The sequence below is a fragment of the Piliocolobus tephrosceles genome, chromosome 7, assembly GCF_002776525.5.
Source record: "Piliocolobus tephrosceles isolate RC106 chromosome 7, ASM277652v3, whole genome shotgun sequence".
In the NCBI taxonomy this organism is placed as follows: domain Eukaryota; kingdom Metazoa; phylum Chordata; class Mammalia; order Primates; family Cercopithecidae; genus Piliocolobus; species Piliocolobus tephrosceles.
Genome location: NC_045440.1, coordinates 91473991 through 91486367, shown reverse-complemented (window position 1 = coordinate 91486367; position 12377 = coordinate 91473991). Strand labels below are relative to the sequence as shown.

General features: G+C 43.2%; 1 protein-coding gene across 1 annotated transcript in view; it reads left to right on the top strand.

Moving 5' to 3' along the window:
• The first annotated feature begins 3976 nt into the window (after nucleotides 1-3976).
• Nucleotides 3977-12377, top strand: part of TMEM64 (transmembrane protein 64) — a 23878-nt gene continuing 15477 nt past the window's right edge. Inside the window, exon 1 of the mRNA XM_023222923.3 lies at nucleotides 3977-4945. Coding sequence (XP_023078691.1) covers nucleotides 4151-4945 — 795 coding nt within the window. The 5' untranslated portion in view covers nucleotides 3977-4150. The remainder of the gene's footprint in view (nucleotides 4946-12377) is intronic.

Below are 12377 nucleotides of genomic sequence, written 5' to 3'. Positions count from 1 at the left end.
AATCAGGAAAGTCATCTCTGAGGAGATGACAGGAGAGCTTAAAATGAACAAGAAGGAGGAGACCAGGCTTTCTCAGAGTCAAGGGCAGTGTGTTCAAACAAGAAAGATTGGCAAGGGCACAGTGCAAATGTCCCGAGGAGGAAACCAGCTTGACTCATCCAAGGGAGACACAGGAGGCCTGGGTGGCTGGAACATGTGAGAGGGAGGGTGGCAGGAGATGAGGTAGGAATGTCAGGCAGAGGCTAGATCATAAAGGGCTTTGTAGGCCAGGCAGGCAGTTGGGTCTTTCCTGAATGCAATACAAGGGTTTTAGGCTGGTTGTGGTGGGCTGGTAGATGTGGATTAAGACACATCTGATGTCCAACTGTAAAATATAACTTTCACAATTCTGTGAAAAATAAATTGTAGTGGGATGAGAGTAGAATTATCCCACTACAGCTTGCACTGCCCTACCGGAGGTCCCATACCCAGGAAAGCTAAATGATGTTTCAGGTACGACTGACACTGTTTAGAGAAGGATGAGCACCTGACCCAAGAGTAGCTCATTTCCAGGTTGGCTAGCAGCCCATGAAGCGACTTACAGCTAAGAGCTCTGAACTGGCTTACATTCTTCTGAAATACAGACAGGATAAGAAGTGGATTAATCAGCCAGTTGGTAGTATGAGAATAAAGAGGCAGCAAAAAGCAGAGACACAATGAGAAAGAAATAAGAGAGTAGCTTACGCCTGGGCTCCTAATAGCTACTCATATACCCATATAAACACTTGCTCTTGCTTTTTTTTTTTTTTTTTTTTTTTTTTTTTGAGACAGAGTCTCGCTCCGTAGCCCAGGCTGGAGTGCAGTGGCCGGATCTCAGCTCATTGCAAGCTCCGCCTCCCGGGTTTACACCATTCTCCTGCCTCAGCCTCCCAAGTAGCTGGGACTATAGGCGTCCGCCACCTCGCCCGGCTAGTTTTTTTGTATTTTTTAGTAGAGACGGGGTTTCACAGTATTAGCCAGGATGGTCTCGATCTCCTGACCTCATGATCCGCCCGTCTCGGCCTCCCAAAGTGCTGGGATTACAGGCTTGAGCCACTGCGCCCGGCCGCTCCTTCTTTTAATTAGTCTCCTGAGATTCTCTTTCTTACAAGCAAAAGAGTCTAACAAGCACATTGGTGTTCACAAGTTTTCCTCCTTAAACCTCTTCTTCTTATGCACATTAGCCAGGATGACAAAGATCTGCTCTGGTAACAAAACTCAAATCTCAATGGCTTAAAACAACCAAGGTTTACATGTCCCTCATGATGTGACTGGGACTCTGTTCATCATCTTCCCTCCAATACCAAGACTGATAGTGCATATGCTCTCTGGAACACTGATGATTGCCATGGCAAAGAGAAAAAGAGTTCTGGAAGGTCTTGCATCAACAATTAAATGTTATGCTAACAATTAATTGGGAGAACATGTCATGTAGTTCAACCCCATCACAGGGAGGCCAGGGCATGCAATCCTGCTATATTCCCGAAAGAGAACAGGAAATATTTACATTTCTTCAAGACGGGCCCATTACTTATTTAATCTAAGGAGCAGTGAGCCTTCTTTAAATGTTTGTTGAATACACAAATGATTGCCATTTGTAGGGGGAAAATGAAGGCAGGAAAACCAGACAGGAAATATTTGGCACACCTATCACCATGCACTGATTTATAACCATGGTCTTAATTGCTGCCTATACACCAATGTCAAAATTTCTAGGAGAGATGCCCCATTTAATTCCATATCTATATTTTGAACCACCTACTGGAATAGCACATTTGGATGTTATCATAGACACCTCAAGTCTCATGTATCAAGAGTGAACCCTATCTTTCCTACAGACTTGTAGTCGCTTTCTTGGTCAATGGCCCCATTATCTGTTACTTCAAATAAGAAATTCAGGTGTTATCCTTAACCCCTCCCTCTCTTCTGAAAACAAATCAGTTGCCCAGCTCCTCTTTAAACCTACCCCCATTCAACTAACACCAGGACCATTATCCTACTTCATGGATCCTCATAGCTTCTTGCCTATGCAATTTTGTCTGGTTTTCCTGCCTTCACTTTCCCCCTACAAACGGCAATCATTTGTGTATTCAATAAACATTTAAAGAGGGCTCATTGCTCCTTAGATTAAATAAGTAAAGGGCCCATCAGAAGAAACTCAAAGCGTAAAGAAGGAGACAGTGATGTAAACAAAAAATTACAATACAATGGGACAAACGTGATAATGGCCATATGGAAAGTAGCCTGGGAAAGGAAAGGAAAGACCAAATTGAGGGTGATGGTGATGGGAAGGTAGTGTAGGACTGATATGGTTTGGATTTGTGTCCCTGCCCAAATCTCATGTCAAACTGTATGTAATCCCCATTGTTGGAGGAGAGGCCTGGTGGGAGGTGATTGGATCATGGAGGTGGAGCTCCCATGAATGGTTTAGCACCATCCCTCCTTGGTACTGTTTTACCAAAGTAAAACTTTAGGTAAATGCTGTGGCAGCAGTAAGAGCTGCTCCTCCGTGTGAGTCACAAGGCTTGGAAAAAGGAGTTGAAGGATGCAGCACTTGCCTGGCAAGACTCAGTCTAACCAGGGTGGATAGAAGGGAATGGCATGGAGGAGCAAGCAGGAGGCTGATCAGCAAGGACCTAAGGTGTCCTGATCCGTTATTTGTCAGGCAACTGGGTGGAAGGTCATCCACTGAGATATCAAATCCAGAAGGAAGAGTTGGTCTATGGGGGATCACACTTTTAATGAGGGATACAATCACATGGTTAACATTTACTGAAGACTAATTTCAGGCATAGTGCTAATCACCTTACTTTACTATTTTGTTTAATCCTCACAACACTCTTATGAAGCAAATTGTACCATTATCTTCATTTTGCAATTTAAAAAGAAACAATGACATTCAGGGACTGACGGTTTGACTAGTTACTAAACGTGATTTGCACCTGAGCCCAGGTTGATCATCTATCTACCAAGCTCTGCTGAGTTTGAGCTGCCTGCAGGAATTCTGTCTGGATGTGTCCACAGGCCGCACCACAAGCTGGGAAGTGTGGGCAGAGACATTGACTTAGGGGTCACTGCTTATGGGGGGTACGGCAGGATCAAAGCTGTGGGCCTGGATGAGATGGCTCAGGGAACTCTAAAAAGGAAGAAGGCAAGAGGACCTGGGGAACACTAACCTCAAACAGGCAAAAAGAGGAAAAGAAATCAGCGAATGAGTTTGAGAAGCTGCCCTCTGAGAAAGCGAACCCTTAAGAAATGTCCTTCAGTGAATCTTTTTCAAATGCCCCTAGACCAATGCCTGGCACTCGATAAAGGACCTCTGGAGTCAAAAGGGGCGTTCTGTCAAGGGGGTGGGGGGCCTTTATACCTAATTTTTCCAGCTCCTAAAGGACCAAGCGATATGAAACCCGCAGGGTGACCTCGCTACCTGGGAGGTAAGTCTGAGACAGGGAGAATAGGGTCAAGGACAATAGCCAAACCCTCCTCAGAACAGGACAAGAACGCTTTCCCCAATTCGACAGGGTAGCGGCGGATGTGAGCGCCACTGACAGCTGCCCGCTCCGATAAGAGGTTACTGCGGAAACGGCCAGGAGGGAACCGGCGAGAATCCAAGCAGCTCACCGACTGGGGTCGCCTCAGTCCGAGAAGGGGAGCGCGCGCCCTGACACGCAGGCATGCGCGCGCCTGTGGGAAGTCAGGGAGCGCGCCCCTGCCAGTCGCCCCGCCCTCCCCAGAGCTCCTTCTGCCCTCCCAGCAGTTTCCCTCAGCAGCCCTGGGCCTCCGCTGGCCCACGCAGACGCCCCGCGACCCCTGCAGCCAGGCGGGCAGGCGTCACGGGGCGGGACCAGAACACAGCCCGCTCCGCCCCGAGCGCCCGCGGCCCCGCCCCCTCTGGCCGACAAGGGGCGGGCACCGCCGGAGTGGGCTCCGTGGGGGCTGAGGTGGGAGTCTCCTCACTCCCGCCTGGCAGTCGCTCCTCCGCTGACTCGGCGCCCTTTTCCGGGCTGTCTCCCACCCCCTGAGCGGACGCAGGGAGTCGAGGCCGGGCGAACCGGGCGCCATGAAGGGCAGCTGCCTAACAGGCGCCGCTGCGGAGGGGCTGGTCGGCTGAGGGCCCGCGCCGGGCCGAGGCATGCGGAGCCCGGGCGGGATCCTGCTCCAGGCGCTGCCCCGGCTGCTGCAGCACGCGGCCCTCCCGGGCCTCGCCGAGCTGCCTGCCCGCTGGGCCCTGCCGCGGGGTGCGGGCGGGGACGGCGCGGCGGACCGCCTTCCCCGCGGGGGCGGGGCGAGCGCAGCGGCGGCAGCGGCGGCTGCCTCGGGCGCCCTGCTCGGCGCCTATCTGGAGCGCCACGGTCCGCCAGCGGCTTCGGAGCTGCCGGGGCCGGGCGGGGCCTTGGCCGGCGGCCCCGGGAGCGGCGGCGGCGGCGTGTTGGTCGGCGTGGCCGAGGTGAGAAACTGGCGCTGTTGCTGCCTCAGCAGCACCTGTTGGTGCCGGAGCCTCGTGCTGGTCTGCGTGCTGGCCGCCCTGTGCTTCGCTTCCCTGGCCCTGGTCCGCCGCTACCTTCAGCACCTCCTGCTGTGGGTGGAGAGCCTTGACTCGCTGCTAGGGGTCCTGCTCTTCGTCGTGGGCTTCATCGTGGTCTCGTTCCCCTGCGGCTGGGGCTACATCGTACTCAACGTGGCCGCTGGCTACCTGTATGGCTTCGTGCTGGGCATGGGTCTGATGGTGGTGGGCGTCCTCATCGGCACCTTCATCGCCCATGTGGTCTGCAAGCGGTTGCTCACTGCCTGGGTGGCCGCCAGGATCCAGAGCAGCGACAAGCTGAGCGCCGTTATTCGCGTCGTGGAGGGAGGAAGCGGCCTGAAAGTGGTGGCGCTGGCCAGACTGACCCCCATACCTTTTGGGCTTCAGAATGCAGTGTTTTCGGTAAGTAGGGTCCCGCTGGCCTGTCCCTCTCCAAGTCTGTTTTTGAGCGGTCTTGTGGCGGCCCTAGGAGGGCGCTCTATCAGATAAACACCAGCAGAGAAGTGACATTGAGGGCAGGAGTTACAATTACTTTCCATCGCATCCTGGGAAATCTGTCATACATATAAAACATACCTAACGCGGAGCCTCGAAAGACAGTTTATTAGGTAAAAAACGAATGTTCCTTTTTCGGGATGGGAACGTAATTAAAAATGAAAAGCCCTCTTAACAGTGGGCATGCAGGGACATGAATGGAAATGCCCATCTTCAATACTTGTCATCTTTTGTAGCAGCTTTGGCAACATTTAGGGAGGAAAGCTTCACGTTTTTAGCTTTCTCTCTTGCTTGCATAAATACATCCAGGGTTTTGATTCAAGTTTTTAGCGACATGGACCGAAGGAAGTGTTTCAGTAAACAGTGGAGGAGCTAGTTGCAGACTCCGGATTTTGGAGTTTCCTAAATTTTTAATGGGCTTTTTCTTCTTCAAGTAATTGTGCTTTAATGCGATGTAAAGGAGAAAATCCTACTGTTTATCTTTCTTTGGAGGAACTTCATTTCGAAATCGCACGGTGGTAAATAAAACAGAACAGATAACCTTTTGATCAATTAGCATTTATTTTTCTTCTATATATGCACCATTATAGACTCTTTTCTGTCCCTGTATTCACATGTTTTGCTTGCCCAGGTTTTTATAGCTAGTGTGCATCTCCATGCAACTGATTTAGGATAGAAACACTGCTAGTGAAGAGATCATTTTACTGGAAGAAAGGAATCTGGTCTTTACAAACTTTGTGACTTTGGATCAAATTACTGACCCTGTCTGGCTTCACTTTTCTCTTTTATAAAGTGAAGGACTTAAGAAAGTAGATTACCGTGTTCCCCAAATTCAATTATTCTAAACTACCAAGCGTTAATGTAGATTCCCAGGAACTCAACCCTTCAGCTAGACTTAAAGAAAACTGTACTGAAGTAAAAAGATAATTGCACTCAAAACCGTAGGAATTGATGTATTTTAAGTGATTCTGCTGCATTGTTTCAAAAAGTAAATCATTGTTAGTCCCTGGAAACTTTCTCATTTTGTTTTGAATTAGGAATAATTCTAACCAATCTACCTCTTTGTGATGAAATTAAAATCTTTCACTTTTTTCTGTTCTTTTAAATGCTTTCTGCAAACCTCTTCATTCCAAGCAACAGCAGCAATGACTATGGAATGGTATTTGGTAGAGGCAGTGGAAACAGATATGGGGTTTTCTGTAGAGATAAAGTTTAGTGTTAGCAGTAGTTTGGTATAGTCTTAGTCTTAAATTTCTTTTTCATACCCTCCTATAGTATGAAATATAAACTTGAACTTTGATCCAGTCTTGGGTAATAATAAATAAACCGTCCCAGGACTTTGAAAGAAGGTTGGGCTAAGGAACCTGAATAGATTGATTGTTAGTTTGTGTTTCAGTATAGCATGTATCCTTGGGCCTTTTCTTGTCCACCTACTGCATGCCAACTACTATCCTAGGCTCTTTCCACATATTTCTGATCCTTAAACCAGCCCTGCAGGAGTTGATTATGCACATATTATAGACTAATGTCTACTAGTTAGGAGCACAGGGCTAGTGCTGTGGATTCCTGCTGTCTGCTTAGAGTCTAGTGACTTTGGGCAAGTTGTTTATTCTCTCTGTGCTTCAATTTCTTATTTGTAAAATAAGGAAAGTAATGATACCTACTTCCATAGGATTATTGAGAAGATTACATGAGATGAATACATGCAACAGAGCCTGGCTTAACAAACACATGTTGGCTTTTGTCGTTTCTGTTGTTAGGACCCAAGGTCACCAAGGTACTAAACTAATGGTAGAGTCAGACTTTGAACCATGGTCTGATGGTAGAGTCTCAACCCACCACCTCTTCATTTCTTCAATATATATTTAATGCTGGGTATAGTCATGGGTAAATAGTAAGGGCTCATTATGTATTTACCGATTGACAATAAGGTAGGCTTTTCTTTTGATTATGTCTGTTACATATTAAGTATGTGACTAAGAAGTTGTATTTTGTACTTCGTAATAATTTAAGGTAATCATGTAGTTGAAACTGAGCTTGACAAGGGACAACTCTGAATTTAGCATTGTGTGGTCAATAAAAAAGAAGGAAAAAAAGGAAAAATGGCCTCTTGCAATAGGTATTATTGTCACTATTTCACTGAGAAAGAAACAGAAGCTCAACCATCCAGGAACTTCTTCAGTCACCCACCTACCAAGTGGCTGAGCTAGGGTTTGAACCCAGAATCAGCTGATATGGTGCATCTTACTGTAAACTTTTTACTCATAATAGCCATAGCAGGGTGGGCTGTGAAACCACTGGATATGGTCTGTTATGTCCTGTTTATACCTATTGTCCTGAACTGCCTGCTTACGGAAGTAGTCCTTTCAACTAAAACAGTTTACTGAATTCACACAGGATATGTGAAAGAAAGGAAAGCTTAGTTAAGGCTGATGTTAGTTTTAGTCTGACTTTCCTTTCTGCCTTCTAGAACTCCATTCTGCCTCCTCATATACCCTCTCCACCTCATACCCCTCCTGCTGACCATAGTTGCCCCCTTTCTAGGCATATTTCTTGTGTTTTCTACATCCCTCCCTATCTTTGAAATCATCCTTTTTAAAAAAAAAAAAAAAAAATTCCAGTTAAAACTCATTTTTTTTTTTTTTTTTTTTTTTTTGCGCCCATAATTAGAGAAATTCATCTGGGCTTACCTCAAAGAAGTTAGGTGTAGTGGTCATGAGAGGCCCAGGCTTTGGAAATAGATGATCCTGAATTAGTTCGTGCCATCTGACTTCTCCATTTCCTCATCTGTAAAATGAAGTAGAGTTATGAGGCTTAAAAAAGCTGATACTGTGAAGGCATTAAGTATTTTGTCTGGTTCATAGTCACTTCCCAGTAATTGTTAAGTGTTATTATTATTTGAGTGGTGGAGGTAGTTTTATTCACATTTTAGAAGCAGGAGCTGATTGTAAAGGATAATATATGGAAGAAGGAAAGGCGCTTTCCCTTGCTTATCTCCTCTGAACCATTTTTTTCCCCTTCTCCCATGCATACTAGAAACTTGAAATCAGATTGGTTCCAACATTTACAGTGTCATCTTGAAGTAGTTATAGTTACTCTTTTGAGCCATACTTTCTGTTGTGAGATGTGTTTAATAATACATGCTGCAGAGCTGTGATAAAATATATAGTTTGCTCATTATTTGCTACTTCTTTCTCACCATCCTCTGCATTCCAAAATGAGGATACTGAAACTGAGCTACTTTTTAAAAAATTTAACAAATACCTATATTGTACTTAACTAATTGCCAGGCACTGTTTAATCATGCACTCATAACTTATTTACTGTTCATTTCAGCCGTGATCCTTATCATATAGCTGAGGCAGTTGAGGTACAGTGGTGAAATAACTTGCCCAAGATTACACAGTTAGTAAATGTTTAGAGTCATTAACTTACCCAGGGTACTAGTGTTGGTCCAAGAAGATCTGGTTTTCCCAGACACATCCTGATTCCAGTTGTAGAATACTTGTCCTAGCGCACCTTGAATATCAGACATTACGGAGGACTGGGTAAGGTTCTATACAGTTGACTTAGGTATCATCCCAGATGTTACAGCAGGGGTCAGAAAACCACAGCCCAATTTTGTATGGCATACAAGCTAAGAATGATTCTTCCATTTTTAAATGGTTGGAAAAAATACCACAAGAATATTTCATGTACATGAGAATTATATGAAATTCAAATTTCAGCATCTGTAAATGGTGTTATTGGAATACAGCTGTGCTCACTTATGTGTGTGCTATGTGTGTCTCTTTTTAATCCAAAATGGCAAATTGAGCAGTTACTACAGACCCTACTGCCTACAGAGCCTGAACTGTTTACTACCTGGTGCTTCATGGAAAAAGTTTGCCAACTTCTTCTGCCTTAGAGTCACAGCAACAAAACAACTACCAAGCCTGAGCCCCTGCAACTCTAGGAAGAGGCCCTTAATTTCTCATATATATCTTATATTTTTATTTAACAGAAAAAAATATTTTTAAACAAAAGCAATCAATGGGTATTGTGTGTAAAATGCAAACAAAATAGAAATTAGTAAATTTAAAAGTGCAAGACCTTACCCATCACTGTGGCTCACTTCTTAGTGAACTGCTTTATAGAATTATTTGTTACCAAACCACCAATTACTTTGGTTATTTATGTGAGCCCACCATAGGTTTGAAGCCACAAATAGATTCTTTGTTTTGGAGGGAGCCAGGGAGCTGTGAAACTGGTACTGACTGAAATAATAATAGTGAAGGATGTCATCATAACTTTAAGCAGATATAACTGTTTTTCAAGTTTTCTTAGAGTTTGCATTGAATTATCAAGAAGATAAATCACTTTTAGTAATTTAGTTTATATTTGAACTGAAATTTATTACAACTAAAGAAAAGTTTTTGGCAAATGACTCTAAGACCACAAATACAGTATAGTATCTTAGCTTATGCTGTGGGGTCTTCTGGTTCTGTCTTAGCTCCTTTGTAGCCCTGGCAAAGTCATTTAATGATTCTGGCCTCCAGTTTTCCTTATTTGCAAAATGAGAGGGTATAGATTAGGTCAGTTTGCTTTTAAAAAGACAAGTGTTCTGAGGAACAATGTAACATTACGTTTAATTTTTTAACAGTTTAGTGATAGTGTGTGTTATAAAAATACACATTTTCTCATTTTCTTCAGTTCTTATTCTGTAATATGTTTTCTTATTTTCTTAAATTCTTATTCTGTGCTGTAGATATAGCCATAGATTCAGATAAAGATGTGATAGTCATAATACTTGTCACTGTATCAGTGTATCTAATGATGATTTCTTCTTACTAGTAAAGTGTAAGTTTGCTGCCAGTGGTACAGTTCAGGCAAAATAGAAAGGCAGACACAGTCTGTGTTTTGAAAGAGTTGGAGTCTGGCCCTCAAGGGTCAGATAGGATGACCAAGTTGTGTAATGTCATCTCAGTGCACATCCTGAGACCTCACAATACCACTGAATGCAGCTGACCTTTATTTCCTTGAAACTGTTTTCCCCTCTTTGTGTGTCTTTAGTTATCTCATCAGCTTCTGCGTTTTTTTTGTGTCATATGTAGGCTTATAATTCACTAATCTATATCTCTAGCCTGTTATATTAATGTATATACAGCATGTTTTATTAACCCTTCCTAGATTTAAAAAAATTTGTTTAAAAGCAAAGAGGTTATTAAAACGTATTTTAACAATATTTGTTTTTTCTATGTATTCATTGTAAAAACTTTGAAAAGTATAGCAAGTACAAAGAAAAAAGTCCTTAGCATTTTAGTGTTTATTTTTCTCTTTGCATTTTATTGATATGTATTTTTAATATAATATTGAGTTAATGATTTTTGTGACCTTCTTTTACTTGATGTAATGAACATCTTGTCATTACATGTATTGCAACATGACTTTTAATGATGCACAGTTAGCTGTAGTTTTCTATCTTTGTATCTTTTTTATTCCTGCTTAGAACTGGGCCTTAGATATATATAGAAGGCATATGATACTTTTTTTAGTACAAATAATAAACCTATAGTATGTCAGATTGTATGAAGAAAATCTTTTCAACTTGTGTTCCAGAAATTATGTACAATAAGATACACATTTCCCCCCCTTGGGAGAAGATTCAAGACCTCTGTGTGTATGCGGGTGGGAGGGTGGAAGGGTGGTTAAACCAGATTGTCAGATAAATTGGTGACCCCTCCCTAAGATATTTGGGAGCCACTGAAAGCATTTCCTAATTTAGGGACAGTGAACTCTTGAAAAAGCTTGCATATATGAAGATGCTTCTGTGTCGTAGACAGACACTGACCTAACCATTTCTGTCAGTAGAAATCTCTTTACTCTGAAGCCCTCTCTAGCTGTTAGGGTAGGGTCTCAGCATTGCTATGGCCTCGTTCTTTTTTTTTTTTTTTTTTTTTTTTCTCCAGTAGCAAGACTTTTTTCAGTACTCTCAGGGTTGCTTGAGAGACCCTAACGAGAGGGTCTTAGCCTTGACATTAGGTTCACCTTGGAGGTTTCTGGAAATATTTTTAGTATTCATTCAGTAAATAATTGGTAGGTGCCTAGTATGTGCCTGCTGCTGTTTTAAATGCTGGAGGTGAAGTCGTGAATTAAATAAAGTCTCTCCCGTGAGGTGGTAGCATTCCAGTGGAGAAACAGCATTCTAGGTAAATCATGGTGTAAATTTTGCTGAAAATAAGTTAATTTTCATTTATAACATTTTTTCTGTGTGCTTGGCAGAATGTTCTTAATTTCTGAAAATCCAATTAAAAATGGACTTTGCATTCCAACTTGTTTATAAACTGGCAACTACTCTAGGTTTCCATATTTATAAATAAAACATTGTTGGTGTTGATACATCCAACCTCCAATAAACATATATTTAGCACCTAATATATAGTAGGCATTTGTTAAGATCTAGGGACACAATGAGGACCAAGACAGGCAGATCCCTTTCCTCACAGAATTTATAGTTTGGGAAAGGACTGAGGGGCAAACAAATGGCGAAACCTTCGGTTATTCTCCAGTGCAAAGGGGACAGGGAAGTATAGTTTCTGTCAGCGCACTTGAAAGCGCTTAAAAGACTTGTGGCATCTGGGAAGGTTTCCTAGAGTAATTGATGACTGAGTAGTGAAAGACAGTGTAGGAGTTTTCGGAGTAAATGGAGTGGAAAGAAGGATGTACTTGTTGTACTCCCCAGAAGGAACAATGTAGAAAGGCCCAGAGGGAAAGGGGAGCAAGTAGTGTTCTAGGAACTGAGACAATTTTGATGTGACTGGGACGGAGTGTGACAGGATGTGTGAAATGCTCAGAGGCCAGATCATGAAGCACTTTGTGCTCTGGAGAACCTCATGGCAGTAGGAGGGAGTTTAAGCAGGATTAGGCTCACTTTTTAAAAAGATTTCTGCAGGAGTTAGCATAGGTAGTGAGTGGGGTAGTCTGTGTGTCAGGACCGGAGAGGAGACTGAATTAGGAATAGGCACAGATGGTGGATAGATTTCCCCAGAGAAGGTGCAGTTGACAAGAGGTAGTAGATAATTGGATATGGGAAATGAGGAATTAGCTGTTTGCCTGAGTGACGAGGTTTCCAGCTAGGGCCGCTGAGTTTGGGAACACAGAAAAGATGAAGAGGTATTTTGAGGAGCAAAGGAAAGAGAATATGCAGTTAACGTTTTTCTTTAAACTGATTTTTAAAGTTTTGATTTTCTGAGAGTGAAAAATAGTTGCCATTTATTAATTCTTTTTCTCTCTTCCCCATTTTCTTTCTTTCCTTCTTTCTTTCTTTCTTTCTTTCTTTCTTTCTTTCTTTCTTTCTTTC